This window comes from Indicator indicator, chromosome Z, assembly GCF_027791375.1.
Source record: "Indicator indicator isolate 239-I01 chromosome Z, UM_Iind_1.1, whole genome shotgun sequence".
Classification (NCBI taxonomy): domain Eukaryota; kingdom Metazoa; phylum Chordata; class Aves; order Piciformes; family Indicatoridae; genus Indicator; species Indicator indicator.
In genome coordinates, this window is record NC_072053.1 from 67,938,613 (window position 1) to 67,960,332 (window position 21,720).

General features: G+C 39.2%; 1 protein-coding gene across 1 annotated transcript in view; it reads left to right on the forward strand.

Annotated features, from left to right (window-relative positions):
* The window catches only part of YTHDC2 (YTH N6-methyladenosine RNA binding protein C2), a 29,099-nt gene extending 10,428 nt beyond the window's left edge, over nt 1-18,671 (forward strand). Inside the window, exons 12-24 of the mRNA XM_054397225.1 lie at nt 5,843-5,925; nt 6,914-7,019; nt 7,224-7,343; nt 7,633-7,905; nt 8,484-8,610; nt 9,769-9,974; nt 10,456-10,651; nt 11,674-11,783; nt 13,252-13,544; nt 13,911-14,088; nt 15,046-15,249; nt 16,198-16,380; nt 18,465-18,671. Of these exons, the coding sequence (XP_054253200.1) occupies nt 5,843-5,925; nt 6,914-7,019; nt 7,224-7,343; nt 7,633-7,905; nt 8,484-8,610; nt 9,769-9,974; nt 10,456-10,651; nt 11,674-11,783; nt 13,252-13,544; nt 13,911-14,088; nt 15,046-15,249; nt 16,198-16,380; nt 18,465-18,542 (2,157 nt within the window). The 3' untranslated portion in view covers nt 18,543-18,671. The remainder of the gene's footprint in view (nt 1-5,842; nt 5,926-6,913; nt 7,020-7,223; nt 7,344-7,632; nt 7,906-8,483; nt 8,611-9,768; nt 9,975-10,455; nt 10,652-11,673; nt 11,784-13,251; nt 13,545-13,910; nt 14,089-15,045; nt 15,250-16,197; nt 16,381-18,464) is intronic.
* Nucleotides 18,672-21,720: the final 3,049 nt, after the last annotated feature.

The following is a 21,720-nucleotide window of genomic DNA, read 5'->3' on the forward strand; positions in this document are numbered from 1 at the left end:
GTTGGGTGATAGGTTGAACTTGATAATCTTGAAGGTCTTTTCCAACCTGGTTAATCCTGTGATTCTGTGGGCATCCTGTTCTGGGTCTTTGCTTTCCGAGTCTTGAGTGTGTGGGTGTGTCTTTGCTTGTTTTTGGGATCTGGAAGGTGTTTTTCCTTTACTTTTCTTTCTGTTTCATATATAGTGTATATATGAATTTCAGTATATACTGATGTAATCTGATACTTCCCTAGTGGCAGAGTTAAATATTCTGTGTAAATCAACTAAGAAAACTGTCTCTGCCTTTTTCCTCCCTTTCTTCTCTCTTGGTAAAAGGAGAGGGAGGAGGTCAGAGGGGGGAAGTGGGACAGTGTTTTTGCTCTTGCACTAAAACTGTAACATTCCTTATTGGTGCTCCAGCTCAGAGCAGTGAAAGCACCTGTATTTAATTACTTAGTCTTTATCATTGGGTGAGTTACGTGATATATGAGAGGACTAGGGTCACTAGCTGAATGAGCCTGTTGTCACTTGGCTGCTTTGATGCTGGGATATGGGAGCTAATGGTTTGGTCTTGGAAGGCAGAGAAGCCAAGCAGTTTGGATCCCTGTCTAGGGAAGTGGGCACTGACCAGGTTATTGGGAAATTGGTACAAATCCTCAGCCTCTGGAGATGACTTCTAGCAGGTGTGAAGGGTATGTACCCCACCAAGGATATGAAGGATCGTCTTGGGAGATCGACTACCATGGAGGAAGGAATCCAGTACTTGAGGGAACTAGCTGTGCTAGAGAAGCTCTACAAAGAGGTGGATGAAAATCCCCTGTTTGTAGACGCAGATGAGGTACCATGCACACCAGCCATGTGGGAAAAGTTCCTATGAGCTGCACTACCGTAATATGCCAACTCATTGTCACTTAGTCTGGGGCATGAGAGATGGCCAGGGACAAACAGTGGATGAAATGGTTAGCAAGCTCTGGCAATACAAGGGAAATCTCTCAACTCTCTCTTCTAATATATGGGCCTGTGTTTCAGCTGTGGTGGAACTGACTCTTAAAGTTGACCAACTCCAAGAGGACTTAGCCTGTTTCCACCCTGCACAGCCCAGGGTTTCAGCTATTAAATGCAGGTGTCTCCCTGTACAACACAGGGAGTCTGGGAAACAGATACGTCAAAGCATCCTCTGCTTTTCCTTACTTGAACAAGGGGATGACATGAAAATTGGGATGGAAATCCCACTTCAGCTCTAGCTTCTTGAGTCTGTGAATTTCTAGGAAACTCTTGTTGTAAGAGTGTTGCCCCTGTTTCCAGTGGGAAATCTTCCAGAAAGAGCAAATGAGTTGGTACTGCCTCTGATCCCCTCAAATGGACCTCTAAGGCATACTTAGAATATGCAAGTGATTCTGATCAGGGTTAGAGGAGCCTTGCCTTCAACCAGGTGGAAGAGAGGGACAGCTGAGGCTATTGGACTGTGTGGATCAGGTGGCCTGGTACATCAAAATCACAAAAGTATAAAGATTTAGTGGATACAAGCCTGCACTGTACTCTATTGCCATCAGACTATGAGGGGGTGGAACCTATCTACATTTCTGGAGTGACAGGGGGATCCCAACAGCTAAGTGTGTTAGAAGCTGAGGTGAGCCTAACTGGGAGTGAATAGTGCAAACACCCCATTGTGAGTGGCCCAGGGGCCCCATGCATTTTTGGCATAGACTTAAGAGAGGTTACTTCAAGGATCCAAAAGGATACTGGTGGGCGTTTGGTATAGCTGGAAACAGAGAAAAAGGTTCAATTAATTGCCTTGTCTGGTCATTCAAAGGACCCCTTTGTGATAGGATTATTAGATGTTAAAGACCAACAAATACCAATTGCCACTGCAGCGCTTAACTAGAGGCAGTATTGCACCAACTGGAACTCTGTGATACCCATGTAGAAATCAATTTGACAACTAGAGAGATGGAGGGTGATCACTAAGACTCACTCACCCTTCAACAGCCCTATTTGGCCGGTAAGGAAGTCTAATGGTGAAGTGAGACAGTGGACTACTCTCTCTGAACGAGGTCACACTGTCAATGAGCGCTGCTGTGCCAGACATGCTAGAGCTCCAGTACCAGCTGGAGTCTAAGGCCACAATTGACACTGCCAATGCATTCTTCTCCATTCCCATAGCACCAGAATGCAGGCCACAGTTTGCCTTCACCTGGAGAGGTGTCCAGTATACCTGGAAGTGACTGCCCCAGGGGTGGAAACACAGTCCTGCCATTTGTCATGGACTGATGCAAACTGTACTGGAAAAGGGTGGACCTCCAGAACACCTGCAACACATTGATAACATCATTGTGTGGGGTGACACAGCAGAGGAAGTTTATAAGAAAGGGAAAAAAATAATGCAGATTCTTCTGAAGGCCGGACTCGCCATAAAGCAGAGTGAGTTCAAGGGACTGCAAGAGAAGTATAGTTTTGAGGGATAAAATGGCAGGATGGATGTCGCCAGATCCTGATGGATGTCGTCGAGATCACAGCTATATTTCCACTCACCAATAAAGAGGAAATCCAGGCTTTCTTGGGTGTTGGGTGTTTCAGGAGAATGCGTATCTGAAGTACAGTTCAATTGTAAGCCCTCTCTACCAAGTGACTTGGAAGAAGAATGGTTTCCAATGGAATCCTGAGCAGCGACAAGCTTTTGAACAGATCAAATGGGAAATTGTGCATGCAGTAGTCCTTGGACCAGTTCGGACAGGACAAGAGGTTACAAATGTGCTCTGTGCTGCAGCCAGGAAGAATGGGACCACATGGTGTCTTTGGCAGAAAACATCAAGAGAGGCATGAGGCTGACCTCTGGGGTTTTGGAGTCAGAGCTACAAAGGAGCTGAGGCCAACTAAATCCAAATGAAAAACAAGTGCAGCATATGAGGGAGTTTGAGCTACCTCAGAGGTGAATGGTACTGAAACACAGGTTTTCCTAGCATCCTGAGTACCAGAGCTGGGCTGGATGTTCAAAGGGAGACTCTCCTCTATCCATGATGCAACTGATGCCATGTGGAGCAAGTGGATTGCATTGATAATGCCATGGGCTCATATAGCCCCAGTTGCCCAGGTATTTTAGAAATCATCAGAAACTGCCCAGAAGGCAGAGATTTTGGGATGTCACAAGAATAGATGGATGTGACACATGCAGAAGAGGCTCCACCATACAATAAATTGCTGGGTAATGAAAAGTGATATATCATGTTCACTGGTGGGTTATGCCACATTGTGGAAAAGCACTGAAAGGGGAAGGCTGCTGTATGGAACCCCACACAGCAGGTTGAAGAGGCTGTTGAAGGAGAGGGTGAATCAAGTCAGTTCACAGAGGAGAAAGCCATCCAACTGGCTTTGGATATTGCTGAGAAAAATGGCCAGTGTTTTATCTCTACACAGATTCTTGGATGTGCCCCAGAGCTGAACCACTGAAGAACATTGCAACAACCAGCACATAGCCCAAGCTAAGATTAAAGTGGCTCAGGTAGATCAACAGTGACAACAAAGGTGAATTATTTTTAGCTTGATGGGCCCATGATGCCTCAGGCCATCAAGGAAGATCAACATACAGATGGGTGCAAGTTCGAGGGGCGGATGTAACCATGGACACTATAGCACAGGTTATCCATGAATGTGAAACGTGTGCTGCAATCAGGCCAAGCGTATAAAGCCTGTATGGTATGGGGAGAGATGGCTGAAATACAAATACAGGGGGCCCTGGCACACTGATTACATCACACTGCCACAAACCTGCCAAGGCAAAAGCTATGTGCTTACAGTAGTAGAAGCATTTACTGGATGGTTGGAAACATATTCAGTGCCCCATGCCACCGCTCAGAATACCATCCTAGGCCTTGAAAAACAAATGCTGTAGCGACATGGCATCCCAGAAAGGATTGAGTCAGATAATGGAACTCAAAACAGTTTTCAAAACAGCCTCATAGACACTTTGGGCCAGGGGGCATGGCATTGATCACATCCCTTACCATGCTGCAGCTGCTGGCAAAGTCGAGTGTTACAACAGCCTGCTAAAAAACATTTTGAAAGCAATGGGAGGAGGGACCTTCAAAACCTGAGATGCACATTTAGCACAAGCCACTTGGCTGGCCAACACCAGAGGATCTACTAACTGGGCCAGCCCTGCCCAAGCCAAGCTGCCACATGCTGTAGAAGGTGATAAAGTTCCCATGGTACACATGAGAATATCCTAGGGAAGAGGGTTTGCGTTAGTCCTGCCCCAGGTCAAAGCAAACCCACTCATGAGATTGCTTTTGCCCAACGACCAGGATGAATCTGGTGGGTAATGCAGGAAGATGGAATAGTTTATTGTGTGCCACAGTGTAATCTCACTCTAGGTGAGAATGCACAGTCAATTGTATATCTATAATGATGATACAGAATAGTGCGGAATAAGGGGTGGAGAATGTAGTGGTTTAACATGTACTAATTATTCCCGACTATCAGAGTTGCAGATTTATGACATTTTGTCCATCCTGGACATTTTGTCCATCCATTGACATTTGTTACCATCCTGGACAGAAGATTCTCAGTCACACTCTTGCTTTTCTGGGTCTTTAGTGTGTGGGTGTGTCTTCGCTTGTTTTTGGGATCTGGATGGTGTTTTTCCTTTCCCTTTCATATATATACAGATGTAGTCTGAAACTTCCATAGTGAAGGAGTAAAATATTCTCTGTAAATCAATTAAGAAAACACTCTCTGCCTTTTTTTTCCCTCCCTTTTTTATCTCTTAGGGGAGGGAGGAGGGGGAAGTGGTTTTTTTGCTCTAGCACTAGAACTATAACAGTAATTCCTTTTGTCTCGTGAGGTAGGGAGTCCAGAACTGCACACAGTACTCGAGATGTTACCTCACTGGGGCAGAGTAGTGGAGTAGGAGAACATCCCTCAACCTGGTAACACTCTTCGTTGTGCACCCCAGAATACCACTGGATACACAGGAGAGTGTTGCCACCTCATGGTGATCTTGTTGTGCATCAGGACTCCCAGGTTGTTTTCCACAGAGTGGCTTTCCAGATGGTTGACCCCTAGCCTGTACTGGTGCATGGGGTTATTCTTCTCTAGGAGCAGGACCCTACGCTTGAACTTTTTGAACTTTGAAAGATTACACTGCATCAAACTTTCTAGCATATCCAGGTATCTCTAAATGGCAGCACAGCCTGTTTTTGTCACTGGTGGCTATGTTGAACAATACTGGACCCAATACTGACCCCAGAGGAACACCACTAGCTACAGGCTTCCAACTAGACTCACCCTATAGCACAACCCTCAATGCTCTTTCATTCAGCGAGTTCTTAATCTGTGTTACATTGGTTTTGATGTTAGTTCTCTAATGACTTGTTCAAAAAAAGAGAGTTATTGTAATAAGGCAGTTTAAAACCTACTGTATGGCTTAGAAAATAAAACTGGATTTCGTAGGAGATATACACACCGAATTTCTCACGTTAATACACTTTTCTTGTAACTTTGCGTCAAATACAGGAAAAGGACATAATTTCCAAGTGAGACAGAGAGGAAAACATTATTCAAATAATAATGTATTTTGCTTGGTTTGTGATAACCACCAAGCACAGTCTATGTATTTTGTTCCCTTACAGTTAACTACTGACTAGAAAACTTTAATTCTGAAAACTGTGTAGCATGAAGATACTGCAAATGACATAGCATATATTCATTTGCAACTAAGTACTTTAGAACATGCTTTTGTGCCAGAAGATGCTGGTGCTTATTATTACTATTTTTTTTAGGTAAATTCTGTTGATCTAAATTGTTAGTAATTATTTCATGTACCCTGTTCAATCTTGGTTTTGTGTTCCTTGCTTTGCTTTTATAGAAGTCTTATGACGCACTGAATTGTGTTACAATGCTAAAAATGGTGTGGATTTCAAAAGCAAGTGCTATCCAGAGAAAAGGCAGGTAATAAATGCTTCATACTGTATTTTCTTTGAGGATATCTACTGTCCTGTATGCTAAGGATGAAATACACAATGTAATAGCAGGCACACTGGATAATGTTGCTAGCCTAGTCCAGTGTTGGACAAGGACCTATACTTGTTCTCTGCAAGAAGAGTGAGGGTCAGCACGTATTTTCTTGGAGTCATTTCCAAGTGATAAAAAGCGATACTCAGGAGTTTCCCAAAGCTAACATCAGTTCTGGGTTGTTTCCCCTTGTGGACTTGTTCTCCCTCTTTCTCCCCTGTAGCAGCAGCCATTGCGTCCAGTTATGGGTTTCACAACTTGTCTGTGGGCAAAGGGCTGCTTACTGCCAGTTTTTAATTGATACCCTTTCATCTTCATTAGAAGAGACATTCATTAGAGCAATGACTCTTTATTCACCTTCTTTAGACGATTTGTGACTTTACAGGCCTTCATCACATTCTTCCCAGTGCTGGTTGAGGGCTAACAGGATATGTAGCAACAAATGCTTGTTTTTGATATGATACTGGTATTAACCTGCAGGAATTTGAATGTGAATGAGAGCATTGGCTGTTTCTGCCCCAGAATTAAGACCAGAGTAACTTCCAGCTGCTTGGGGGATGTCATTGAGGAAGAAGTTAAGTTTATGACTTACATTCCTTACAGCAAAGGACAGCTGAGATTTGGATTGGTATTAGGTTAGCAAAAAACCCCACATCACTTTATTTTTAGATAGACCTTAATTTTGTTTCTCCAGATCTTTCAGTGCTGGGATAAAATAGTAAGAGATTTCTACACTATCAAAAATAACCTGTGTGCTGAAAAGCTCTCACCTCATGTGTGGTACTTACCCTCAACTTAGACCTGCTTCTGCATTTCCATTCTAAATTTGTGTATAAGTAGGTTTTAATTTTTTATTTTATTACCTTTTTTTTTTTTTAATTCTGATTTTCAACATACTCTCTTCTTCTCATATTGTGTTTTCAAGGGCTGGACGCTGTCAGCCTGGAATCTGTTTTCGTCTCTTCAGCAAGCTCCGGTTTCAGAATATGTTGGAATTTCAGACCCCAGAACTTCTAAGAGTGCCACTTCAGGTGCATATTCAGTTAGAAATTATAACTTTGAAAAAAATACTAACATAGAACCATATTATTAACTCCAGGGGTGTGGTTTTGGGGGGGAGGAGGGGTGGTGTTTTGTGAGGGGTGGGGGTGTTTTTTTGGGGAGGGTGGGGTGTGTTTTTTAGTGTGTGGGGATGTGTGTGTTTGTTTCTTAGCTTTTTGCTTTTTAACTTGTAGGAGCTTTGTTTACACACAAAACTTCTGGCTCCAGTTAATTGTCCTGTTGTTGACTTTCTTATGAAAGCTCCTGATCCTCCACCAGCTTTAATTGTGAGAAACGCTGTGCAAATGCTTAAGGTCAGCAGAAGAGTAGATTTAGATGAGAATTACATTTGATTCTGTATTTATGATGTGGCTTTGTTTTTGTTTATGTTGACTATTCTCATTTTCTGTGTATGTATTTGTACATGTTAACGGAAGGGAGTGCCCAAAAAATCATGTCTCAAACTGTTAGGAGTTTGACTTGCTTTTGTAGTGTTTGAGAACAAATCTAGTTAATGTCCAGTATTCACATCCTTTTCTGCTTTTATTGTAACTCCACACCTTCTTTCCATGTTTGGTTCTTTTTTTGTTGTTTTTCAAACAGACCATAGATGCCATGGACCCTTGGGAAGATCTCACTGAACTTGGTTATCATCTCACTGAATTACCAGTAGAGCCACACCTTGGTAAAATGGTCTTGTGTGGTGTTGTTTTGAAGTGTCTGGATCCTATTCTCACTATTGCTTGCACTCTTGCATATCGAGACCCTTTTGTCCTGCCTGCGTTGGCCTCTCAAAAGCATGCAGCCATGCTGTGTAGAAAACGTTTTGCTGCAGGAACATTTAGTGATCATATGGCACTTCTCAGGGCTTTCCAGGTATTATTTCATCTTTCATCAACTCAGAGTGCTAATCACGACAGATCACATATCAAAGTAAATGATATACTGTTCAAGTTGGGTGGAGAATTGTAGACTATGATTAAGTCCTTAGAGAAGAAACATTATCTAGTAGCTTTCCTATATATTAGACTCACAGATATGTGAGGGAACAATTTTTGTCAAATCTTTTGTTTATGTTTTCAAACCTGGTTAAATACTGAATGTCTCAGCAAAGTGCCACTTTATATCCTGCTACACTGCTAACTTAAAATAATGATATCATAACAATCTTTGTAATAACATAATAATCTTTATAAGAACATAATGATCTTCTTAAGAATATTATGATCATTATATTAATTGAGGGAATGGCTAAAAACAGTTTACTGCTTAACCCAGGAAAAAAAGATCTGTTTTAATACAACCTTCCTTTCAAAGTGGTTTTTCTTTTGTTTTATTTATGTAAATATAATTTATGTAAATATAAGGGGGGTTGGGGGTTTTTTGTTTGTTTTAAATGCATTTTAAAATTTTAGATAACTCAATAGGCAAATGTAAAATAATATTCTTTACAGGCATGGCAGAAGGCACGTAGTGATGGATGGGAGAGAGCCTTCTGTGAAAAGAACTTTCTGTCTCAAGCCACAATGGAAATCATCATAGGAATGAGAACACAGTTGCTTGGCCAGCTTAGAGCCTCAGGTAAATAGCTTGGAAATAATTTTGGAGTCAAGTATATATCAAGAACAAGTGTATACAGATTGTAACAAGAATAGTGTACACTGGTGTAATTTTCCTTCCTTAATTTGAAACCGACCAGTACAGTTCATGCTGTGTGTGGTGCAGATGCGAGGGTGCAAAAGGGTTGCAGAGAAACGATCTAACTTCAAGTGCCCTGGTTGTTCCACATGCTTTCATTGTGAAATGTGTTCACAGGGTCACACAATGTTAGGGATTGGAAGGGACTTCTGGAGCCTGAGTCCAATCCCGCTGCCAGAGCAGAACTGTATAGTCTAGTGCAGGTTGTCCAGATGGGTCTTGAAAGTCTCCAGAGGAGACTCCACAACCTCTATGGGAAGCCTGTTCAGTGCTCTGTAGCTGTTACAGTAAAGAAGTTCCTCTTCATGTTGAGGTGAAACGTCCTGTGCTGTACTTTACATCTGTTGCCCCATGTCCTGTCACAGGACGCAAGTGAGAAGAGGCTGTTCCTTCCATCTTGACACCCAACACTTATTTATAAATATTTGTTAAATTCCCTCTCAATGTTCTCTTCTCCAGACTAAAAAGCCCTAAGTCGCTCAGCCTTTCCTTGTAAGACGTGTACTCCAGTCTCTTAATCATCCTTTTAGCCCTTCATTGGACTCTCTCAGGTAGATCCCTGTCCCTCTTGAACTCAGGAGCCCAGAACTGGATGCAGTATTCCAGGTGAGGTCTCACTAGGGCAGAGTAGAGGGGGGAGGAGAACCTCCCTTGATCTGCAGGACACACTCTTCTTAATTCACCCCACGATACCATTGGCCTTCTTGGCCACAAGGGCACATTGCTGTCCCATGGATAACTTCTTGTCCACCACAGATCACTTGTTGTTTCCTTGGATTTTTACATTCTAATAAATTACTTACACAGGAAATACCTGTGTGTCGTAAAAATTAATTCTAGGTTAGTACAGAACATCTTATTGGGAATGATATCAGTATAATTGTTTCTTCGTGGTGCTATTGAGGTTGGTAGTTGTAAAAAACGCAACAAATTTGTAGTTAGTTTACTTTTTTTTTTCTTTATTCAAATGCCTTTTGAGAATCTTGAAAAAAGTAGATCTTAAAGCACATAGAAGACATTTTTGTCCTCATCTTTCTTCAGGTTTTGTTAGAGCCAGAGGAGGAGCTGACATTAAAGATGTTAATACTAACTCTGAAAACTGGGCTGTAGTTAAAGCTGCCTTAGTGGCTGGGATGTACCCCAATCTGGTGCATGTAGACAGAGAAAACTTGGTTTTGACTGGACCGAAGGAGAAAAAAGTACGATTTCATCCTACCTCTGTTCTTAGTCACCCTCAGTTTAAGAAGGTAAAATCACTTTGAATTTATATTTCAGAAAAAAGGAGCACTATACTTGAGCAAATATTTTAGAAGTGTCAGTACTTTCAAAGTAGCATGTGCATAAAACACTGCATTTTTAGAATTTTTTTTCTAGCAATTGCTAAAATAAAGAATTGGAGTTGCATCATTTTTCCCATATTTCATCATGTTTTCAAGGTCTAACAAACCCTGTTTGTAATAGCAGGAAGAAGCTCTGTTGTGAAAATTATTTTTATTTTTTTTTAATAATTTTTTTAGATCTCTTTTTAAAGCAAAATATTTTATTTAAAGGTAGTAGGATAATTTGTGAGTCTAGCTGAATTCTTTCTGGCTTTTTTCTTTGTATGTATATGTTTGTGTATATAAAGATGTATGTATATATATAAAGATTTATTTTTATGAATCAGAAATACTGAAATTTCTTTTAATTAGAGGGTAAAATAGCCTGGTCTGTCTTATTCTTGCACAGATTTCCCCATCAAATGGGCAAGCTGCAGTCATTCAGGCACTCCCTACAGACTGGCTTATATATGATGAAATGACAAGAGTTCACAGGATAGCAAATATCAGATGCTGTTCTGTCATAACACCTGTCACTGTGTCACTGTTTTGTGGACCAGCTAGATTACCAAGTAGTGCTTTGCAGGAACCTTCTTCTCTCCGAGGTATAGTGGGGTTTGATTTTTAGATGTTTCCATTGGTTTATACTAGTATGTGATACAGAAGGCTTATTTTTCCAGACTGTTTTATACATGTATTGGCTAATTCTTAAAAATGGCAGAGCTGTAGTTTCTGTGGCTGTGTTCAACAATAGTTTACAGGCTCTGTAATACATTTCTGTGTTGATTTCTGCATTCATATCCATAAATTATATTGCAGAATTATGAAGTCTTAGAACTTCATAATGAAATAAAAATACAAACAAAATTGTAATTACAATACTAATGCTGAAAAGTGTGATACGTGTATTTTTCCTACAGACTAGTTTATTTGATGCTTTGAACCAGATTATTCAAATTGAACAATGTTTTAGAAACTATCAATACGGCAGTCATTGCTTCCTCCTGAAACATGCATTTTAAAGATTATATTCTACTGCTAAGTTTTAATTACAGTTAGCTATGCTATTAATTTGAGATAGCAGGAAATATATAAAAATTTCTTTTTTCTTGGAGTCCTGTAGGAATAGAAAGAAAAATATCTTGCTGCCAGTTCTCTAGAAATATTTTAATTTGAATCAGAGGAAGCATCTGTTATTTATGAAGCTTTCCTGTCTTGTTTTTATGTTGCTGCCCTTAAAATAGTGTTTATGCCAATTGAATTTCACATCAAAAAAATCCTGCTTAATAGCCACATGTATATATTGTTTATTTTTTTCTTAGTGGGTCTTTAAATCTGATGGTTTACTAGGAAATAAAGCATAAGGCAATATGATTTTTTGAAGAGCTTCAGGCAAAAGTTTGATAATGGCTTGTTGGCACATGAATCAGGTCACATCAGTACAGGCGGTTACATAGCAGGGTCTCTAACTGAAGAATGAGGTGTATTTTTAGAAAATTGTAATTGTTTGCATTGAAAAATAAAATTTAAATGGAAAATTGTTTTATTGCTGATAATACAATAGTATTCTTTGTATGTAAATGGAAATAATACAGAAATATTAATGCACATTTTATATTTAACTTAGGGGATGGGATATCTAATGATAACAGTGATAGTGAGATGGAGGACCAAACAGCTGCTAATTTGGCACTACTGAAGCTAGATGAATGGCTCCATCTTAAACTAGACCCTGAAGTAAGTAATGTGTCACACAATGCTTGTTTCTTGTAGAAGGATATTCATGTAATTTCTTGCTGAAAAGATTTCTGAAATAGATATTTAAGTAACTAACAATTTTGTATAAGAATGGCTGTCACAGTCTGTTTGGGTCTATCACATTTACAGAACAGAGTAGTCTGTTATTTACTCTTTGTTTTAAGAACTCGTTAAGAAATATGACAAGCAAAGAGAGGCTTTATCCAGACTTAACCTGTGCTGTGAATTCACTTTTGCACTATTCAAGTCAGGAGGTTTCATAATTTATAACCTCTACATATTAATTTATGTACTATGAACTAAAAAAAAAAAATCAGTTACCAAGTTGACAGCAAGAGTGCTCTTCCTTCTTCCTCTATCATGATATGGGTGTCTCCTCTATCACACTGTGAAGCAGGAAAGCCTCAGCAGTCAGTTGCTATTGGATCCATTTACACAGCTTTTTTTTGGTAAGCTGATGTTTGTACACCTTGCAGCTTAGAGATTTGGTCCATTTCTGTAAGTTCGCAGATTCTAATGATGCTGCCAGACAAAGAAAATGGCTGCAGGAGTCAGCCACTTGAATATAGCTAGCTGTGTAATGGCCTGTCAGCTCCTTCTGACCAATTGTCCTGCCTATTTGACATAATGCCACTGCTCCCAGGCAACAGCAGGCCTTAGCACGAGCTGTTAGCCAAAATCTGAGGAGGACTTTTATGAACAGTCCCAATAGTACATTGCATATTTCCTTCTCTGGGAGGATGACTAAAGTTGGATCGAAATGGAACGCTTGAAGTTGGAGTTGCTGAAAGAATGTTGCTATCAGATTTTTGAAAAATTAAAAAAAAACACCTTTTGAATGTAAAAACTTCCAGTCGTTGAGAAGTTCTGGGTGTGGTAGGAGTTAGAGTAGTTTAAGAATTATGAAACACTTGGACTTTCCAAATCTATAGTAATAACTGTTTCTCAGAGGTGTTCAAAAGTGTGATTTAAAAAGAACCATTTTTGATAACATGGGAATTAGACTTCAAATCATCTCATTTGAGCAGAAGTCTGCATAAGAAGAATATATCACTAGAACTGTTTTCCCTCAGGTATGAATGAAGAGCATGAGTACCAGCTGAATTGAGAGGAGCATAGAAAGCATAAATACATTTTGTTCTATTTTTAAAGATAAAATTCTGAAGTGAGAAAATAAAAAATCCTGTGAGCTTACAATTTAGTTTTAAGTATTATGCAGAACTAAATGAAGTCTTATAATAATTATTTTGCACCCAAGAAAAGAAAAGGTAACATAACGGTTTAAGTGTGCACTTTTCTTCCACTCTCCAGTACTTCAGTTTGCCTTTCAGTTTGGGTCCTGTTCATTCTAGAATGCCAGATGTTGCCTGATAGGAAAGATGTAGTGTACTCTTAGCTGTCTGACCTAATTTTTATTAGTGCTTAACAAAACTGAAATTTATTACAGGCTGCTGGTTTGCTGTTTCAGCTCAGACAGAAGTGGCATAGCTTATTTCTGCGTCGCATGCGAGCTCCTTCTAAACCCTGGTCTCAAGTTGATGAAACAACTGTACGAGCAATTATAGCTGTTTTAACTAGTGAAGAACAGTCTGCAGGTTTGCTGCAGCCTTCAGGAATTGGTCAGAGGCCAAGACCCATGGCTTCTGAAGAACTTCCTTTAGCACCTGCTTGGAGGTCAATCAACACTAGAAAAAGCTCAGCAGAAACTGGATTATCTGGTGACTCCTTTAATGCCGAAAAGTAAGGTTTTGAGATCATGTAGAGATTGTAAGTTGCAATTTATATACTTGAATTTATGCTAGTAATAAAAAGGAAAAAACAAGAGGAATACAGCTGAAAGAGTTGAGACTGTCCTGTGCTGTGTTGTAGTTGTGATTTCATTGCAAAGTATTTAATGTGTGTACTTGCTCTTTGTCCATGAATTGTGATCTCTGGAAAGAAGTAGCAGTAGAGGTTTAATCGTAACACTCAAATACAGTTAGTGTTTAATATGTTTTGGAATTACTGGAATGTATATTTGTGCAATAGGGTGGTATGTAGATAGAAGTTGCTCTGTGACAGTTTCAGAGAATCCTGGTATGTCATGAATCTCCCTTTATTTTACAGAGTTTTAATGAAATGTACGCCTCCTGCAATTCACCAACCAAAAAGGTACAAAGAAAAGAATATTTTGCGCTCCAAACGAACTCCAGAGGACAAGTCAGATCAGTCATCAGTGAAGTCTACAGAGAGCAGTAGCTATCCTAGCCCCTGTGCTAGTCCTTCTTCTTCGATATCTGGAAAGGTAGAGTTCTTGTAAACAGATTAACCTGCTCTTCAAAATTATATCTTTCAGCAGCTGTCAGGTGCATTGAGAATTCATTTTTAGCAGCTGCATAATATTTCTTTCTGGAATCTAAAATCTAGGCTAAACACCTGTGTTAGGATAGCTTAATATGGTAAAAATTGTGTCCTTTGCACACTGCTGAGATAATTGTATCCAAAGCAGAAAAAAAAATATTTTTTTTTTTAAACCTTGATCTAATAAACAGCGAAGGTGTATTTTGTTTTTCTAAACCAGTATACAGTGTATGTACTCCTGAATTGTTTGGAATCTACTTGCTTTTGTTTCTGTAATAGCGTATATTGATACTGATTCTCTCTGGTTTGTGTTTTCTTCCTTAATATGACTGTTTGCTTTTTAAGTGACTATTGTTTTAACAAAGAACACATTTTTAATGCAGTTATTGGTGCCATTCTGACTAAGTGTTTGAATAGTACACTGCAATAGTATTGAACAGATCACTAAGAGTAAACCCTTTTTTTCCTCTAGGCATGCAGTCCTTGGATGATGTAATAATTCCTCTTTTAAGTTTTAAATTTCATCCAGTGTAAAACGTAGAAAACATGTTTCCTAAAGGTGGAAATGCGAATAGCGTGCTGTAGGTAGAATGATCATTTTGTCACCTGTAATTAAAGTATAAGACTTCAAAGCACTGTAATTAGTTACTGCTATTTATAGCACATTCTGTTATACTTGTTTGCTGCCCCTCATGAATGAATTATTGGAAAGTACTTAAATGTGAAATAGATGTGAAATGCATTCTAAACCAAATTCAATCAGTGCTAGCTGATAGATTCTGTGTTTCTTGTAGAAGAGGAAGGTATCATAGTCAAGGGATTTCTCTCTTCATGTGTATAAAACTTTAGACCAAAAGTATGGTTTATTTTATTATAGCTTAATTTATTGTAATTTTTCCAGGGTTCTAAATCTCCTACACGAAAACCATATACACCAGTTCGATACTTTATAATGAAAAGTAGCAATTTGCAAAACATTAATATTTCTCAACAGAAGGGTGTATGGTCTACTACAGCAAGTAATGAACGAAAACTAAATAGAGCTTTTTGGACAAGCAGCATGGTATACTTAATATTTTCTGTTCAGGGATCTGGACGCTTTCAGGTGAGTCCCTAGTTAACATGAAATACTAGGTTTGGTTGATGGTTTAGGAAAGCACAGTAAACGAATGTCTCATGTGGAGGTTTTGCTTCTGACATAGTGAGTAGCAAGCAACTGTGTCTTGTTGCTGAGGAAAGAGTATGTAATTTTTCTCCAAAATACAGTTTTAGGTAACTTAGTTTGTCACTCAAAGGCAAAGACTGAATTGTGTCCAAACATCTTGAGTCAGAATAATGTGTATATCCTGCATTAATCCTTTGAAACAACCAAAATACCGCAAACAAATCCAAACAAATCAGGGTGTTGCTACAATAATTATTTTGTCATGCAGAATAAAAGTAAATGAACAAGCATTTATAATCAAGTTACAGCTTTCCAAGGCTAGGAAACTCACTGATACCATTTTTTTACAAATATTAGTACAATCTGTGGTCCCTGAACAGTAAGTTTTTAGAAGTTAGGACACTGGAAAGTCATGGTGATGATTCTTCAAGAGCTGTATCTTGACTTCAATTTCAGAAAGGTGAATTACAAATAGTTGACAAATTTGTAGCAAATTTAACAATAAAGACTTGATCTGTCATTGCAAAGTTGCAGAAAGTAATGGATTTCTGCAAAAAACCAGCTACAACTAACAAGGAATAGCTAATGAACTATTATGTAGTAGAATGTTATTTCAATTCTTTGTGCTTCAAGTGATTTTTAGGACACCTTTTCAGCCTTTGTTACAAGGCCTAAATTATCTTTTAATGGAGGTTTTAAAAATTTGAGAGACACATTCTGTGGCCAAATCTAGAAGGCATATCTAAAGTGGAAAACCAAGTGATACTTCTTTCAACTTTCCAGCTTCACACGGGAGAGTGTGTGATTCAAACTAACTTGAAAGTATTAAATGAAGTCCGGTCATTTATTTATTTCCAACATTATTTCATATTTCAATTTTTGCTCCAGGGTTTTGCCAGAATGGCTTCAGAGATAGGTTGTGACAAAAGTCAAGACTGGGGATCTGCTGATTTTGGAGGTGTGTTTAAGGTGGAGTGGATCCGAAAAGAAAGCATTCCTTTTCAGTTTGCTCACCACTTGCTCAACCCTTGGAATGACAATAAGAAAGTACAAATAAGCAGAGATGGCCAGGTAATATAATTCTCTTCTAAAGTATTCTTTACTTCGTAGAACAATGTTACCATTAATTAGCTTATTTAGCTCTGACATTTATCTCAGCTGTCCTATCTGTTAATCTGACCACAGTCCATTGATGCGCATAGAATGTTCTAGTAAGGCATTACTATTGAAGTAATGGAGGCATTTTGATAAAATCAAAGCATTTTCTTGTTTAACATGCATTAAAAAACGTTAGAAAATTTAAAGCTGGAAGTCTCCAAAAGAAAAACTTTTTTAGAGTTTTAAATCTTGATTCTGTTTTCATTCCCTGTTTTATTTATATTTGTTCCCTAAGATCACATCCAAAGAACTCTTTGTCATTATAGCCTTGAGTTGCTTATAAAGAGTGAAGACACTATTGAGATTTGAAGTAGAATAAATCTTAGGACAGGTTTTTTTTGATCCATGTTATAAAATATAAATATATTTTATATTTAATATTTCAGGCAGTGATATTGTCAGACACTGCTGTAACTTATTTACAAAGTCTATTTACAGGTACTAATACTCAGTTGTGGCTAATGCATGTCACATATGAGGAACATGAAGACAATTTAAGTGATTTAAGCAAAAAAATCCGAGCATTTACAATACAGCAATTCAAACTGGAGAGAGAGGTGCCATGATTTACGGTTTTCCCACAAGAGGGACTCTATAACAAATTAGCCAGATTACTCATGGCTTTGTTGCTGTTGTTTGGTAACTTCCTGGACTTTGTAATTATAATCCAAGAAGTGCAGTGCACATTTGAAATTTGGCACGGGTAAACAAAGCAAAGATGGTGCCCACTGTGTGGGACACTGTACCAGGAAAAGGCTTCTAGGTTTGTAGCTTTGCTCTGTAGCTGTGGGACATGTCCCAGGCGCGTAACTAGGAAGGGCATTGCTGCTGGGGCTTCTCCGGGCAGCTCCTTGGGTCCTTTCTCTCTTGAGTCAGGCTATAGTAGCTCTCTCTAGGGGTGCATCCCTTGGCATGTTTTAGGCAGGACAGCTTATGTGTCGGGCTTGCTGGCTTCAGGTTTCTTTAGTGCTCTCGCTTTGCTGGCTTCTGGGTGCTGGGAGAAGCTTGTCCCCTTGCAGCTCTTGGTTCAGCCATGGTGTAGTTTGCCTGCTGGGAGTGGCTTTTCAGCTTTGACTTAGGCAGCATCTTGGCTCTTGTTGTTTTCTTGGTAAGAGAAGGCAAATTGCTCACCATCTCAGCTGGTTTAAATACAGTCTGAACACAATTAAGATCCCTTGGTAAAAGATAAGAGAAACCTGATAGTTCAGCCTATAGAACAAGGCAAGTCCAAACATGGTCAGAAACACACACAGTTCACATGTGTGTTACAAGGCCAGTCACACGTGTGGCACAGGCTACGTGTTTATCTGGGCACTCTGGACCCCAGGAAATGTCCAGGTTTGCAAATTCACAAGTGCTTAGCCCCTTGTCTGGTTTAGGGGATGTTTTGGGACTTGTCCGTTCAGGACAATCCACTAAAGCAAGTACAAAAAGCTAGAAGAGAATTGGCACATGAGCGCTCTGTGGCAGTTTCTATCTTCTCTCCAGTCCCCTCCCAAAGTATCTTCTTGATAAGAGATTAGAGAGCTAAACTTTATATATCCTTTTCCCACTACTTCCCCAAAACTTCAGATGTAAGAATGAGGAAGGGAATGTAGCACATGATTGAGCTAACAGTGCCTCTGTGTTAAGTGGCTTCAAGACCTAAACAAGCTTAACAATCCTTAACAATCTTAAGAACAACTGAGTTATATTAATGTCTAGAATTCTACCAAGAGCCACTCTGTTCCCTCCAGCTTACCTTTTTCACATTCTCCACTACATTTGACAGAATTAAATTTAAAAGATATGGAGATGTGGACTTAAGTGACCTGTGGAAGGTGTAAAGTATATGGTGCATATGTTCTTGTCTGAGCTCTTTCAGAAAGACTTGAAACCAATCACCAGAAAATTAATCTAGTGATTTTGTTATAAATAAATAGCTTGTATGTGTTCAACAGTAGCAGTGCAAATAAATTCTCTAATTTCCTGTTGTTTATTTTTCTGCTCATTTCTAGGAGCTGGAACCACAAGTTGGAGAGCATTTGATACAGCTTTGGGACCGTATTCCATTGGCAGGAAAAAAAATCAACTGATTGAACATGTCGAGGAATGTGATAGAGGTAGTTACTTCATGCCTTACCTGCCTGCTTTGTTAGAGGAAACATTATCTATATCCAATGCATCAGAAGAAGGCTTAGTACTAAATATCCTTTTCCTTTAGAGTTGTGTGTTTTTTTTTTTTTTTTTAGCTGTGATTGAAACACCAGCTGTAACCACCAGAACCAGCAATGTGCCTACAATACAAAGATGAGTTGTTAGTCATGCTGTGTAGCTAGCAGTGGAAAAATAAGAGGGAATTATGATGGTTCCTGTATTTTCTTGTCTTAACAAATGTCACAACATTATTCACCAGGCTGTTTAACTGATTTTTTTTTTTTTACAGTAGTGTGCAGTTGATACTTAAAAACATGGTTAAGTTCAAAACTAAGTTTGAATCAGTAGACCACATGTAAGTTGTTTGTGGATTTAAAATTAGCACAACAGATAGTTTAAATATACAGTTTACATTTAAAGCTTTCTAACACAATAAAATCTATGAAACAAACCAGTGTGTTCAATTAAGCAATCTTGCAGTTTGCATAAAATAAGTTGAGAATAGATACCTTCAAACATATTGGAGGATTCTGTAAGTACTTGCTGAAATTCCGTATGCGTGATGTGAGAGAGCAGAATGTATTCATACAAGCAATTGGGCAGCTGAAGAATGTGAAAGGAGCATGACACTTTTGAGTGTGGTTTGGTCTGCTAGTGTTTCCAGTTGAAGTTATTTTTCACCTTTTAAGGGTATTCACACATTGCAACATTGCAGCAGTCTTTCAGAGGCCTGCTTAAAAATGGTACTTGTAATAGTTCACTAACTTGGGCATTATTAGATTTTTATTTCTTTAAAACAATAAAATAAAAATAATACCAGTACAACACCTTTCAATGCAGTCTTTGTGCTTTCTTTCTATACCTCTTCATTCAATGTCTGCCTTCTTATTGTATATTACTATTGCTTTGTTCAGTTGGGCTTCCCCTGGAGTCCTCAACATTATAAGGCTGTTATCAATTCAGTCTTCTCACTGTCAGCATGATGTTTGTTGTCATTCTTAGATTGAATCAAGAACTTTGTGCTTCTGGACCTGTTCTGTTTTTTCCTGTCTGATAAGAGTATCCACACAGTTGAGATTAACTTCTGTTCTTTTTTGCTTTCTGTGTTACAACTTTGCATTCTGTGTTGGCCTTTGCAAGACCAACTGTGTCCTTCTAAGGCTAGTATTGCCTAATATATTTCTGGAGATGGTGTGTACAGCAGAGCTGTGAGGCTTGTATTGCATGATATAATGCTTCCAGGCCTGTACCCATAAAGGAGTATGAGGCAGTATTGCCTTGCACAGGATTCACCCTTCAAGGGTGAAGTTGTCACAGAGAGGGAGCAGAGATAAAGTGTAATGTTTGCTTAGCAAACCCAGATAGTGGTTTTGTGGCCCAGTGTTAAAAAAGGACAGTCCAGCCAATAATTTGGGAGTTAAGGTCATTAACTGGTCTGGGTCATATGTCTGGAGAAGTTACCCCTGCTGCGGGCCTGACAGCCATGGTCAGGTAACTCTTTGCATGCTTAGGTGTGGTAAATACTTGACTTGCTGTTGTTACATTTTGGATAGTTGTATTACTGATAGGTATTTTTTTCCTGTACTCTTATTTAGGGACAAACCGAACCCTTTCATCTGGTGTCTGTTACCATATCCTGGACCGTTAACTTGCCAGCGATACCTTAAGCCCTTAGATGCTCATGTCAAAAGTGGGATATAGTACTACATCATAACCAGCCCTGACCCTCTGTAGTGGGGGTCTTAGTTGATTATTTTGAGACCTTGCTCTACCCATGGAAATCTGACTAATCAAAGAAAAATCTAAAAGACAGGAAAACAAAGGGAGAGCTGTTCTGCTTTTATCTTTCAGCACATATGAGCAGCATTTGAAAGCAGCCTAAACCAAATTTGACTGCTTGTGGAAAGAACTGGCCCATGACCAGAAGGACATGGGGTGCAGTAAGAGAAGACTAGTTGCTCTCTCTATTGAAGGCATGGTCCACTATGTAGCAGTATCTGGGAAAAACTTGATTGTTGTTTTGGCCAAGTGGCTGTAGAAAGGCTGTGGGAAAGGGATTTTCCTCATGTAGAAACCCAGAAGACAGAGTTGATACCTGATCAGATTCAGACAGTGCATGTAAAATTCTTCCCTTTCTGAATTTAATCAGTTGTTACAATGGAGTATGATGCTCCTCTAGTAGGTATGACACGTAGTTCTTTCATGAGCACAAACATAGCCAAGCTAAGTGGGTGCTATCACAAATGTTATGTGACAGGGAAGGAGATCATCCAAGTTTCAGACTAGAAAATGTAGAGACTCACTTAAGGGTCTGAGATCCAACTACAGCTTCCATCAGGAAGTGTAGACAGTGACTTCCAGGCAACAGTAGCTTAATATTCATCAGCAGTAGCTTAATACTCAGAGAAGTACCCTGAAAGGACTGAGGACCTCTGACTGTTCCTTGGGACAGTCCCATAGATTTGTTATTGATGATCATCAATCGTGCTTTAGAAATAGTACTTGTGACAGAGAAAGACCTGTGTGGACATTGCCCCATGTGGCCCACTTGGTGCCCACCAACTAAAAGGGTTCCTGGTGCACTCAGAGCCTATTAAATCTATGGGCACTGGCCTTACACAGGCACAGCACCCAGCCCCACGTGGGCTAGCTTTTAGAAGTGGTAGTTTCTTGCTGTGCCAGTTCATACCTCATGTACAGGTAGTTAAAAATGCCCCTAAGCTTATGTGAAGGACTGTACAGGAGCTAACTGTGGTGATTTCAATTACACTTGAAACTACTTTTTTCTTCCGTGATTTGTCAAATGTTTTCATGGTTATCAAACTTCAAAGAGTTGGTTTCTTTTTAGCAGGTGTTTCAAAATAGGATTCACATGACTTCACTTGTCTTTACATGTCTTTGTTTTAATGATATTAATGCTGACATCTGTGCTGATGGTGTGGACAAATAATGTGATATTTTTGATTCTAATAAGCTGAAAATTTATTGTTAAGTTGTATTTTTGTCTCCCTTCCCTGTTTCTGTTTATTCCCTTCTTCCAATGAAGTTGGATTTAACTTCATGGATGTGCATTCAGGATTGCTGTTACCATCTAAACTCGGTAAAGAACTTCTCAAA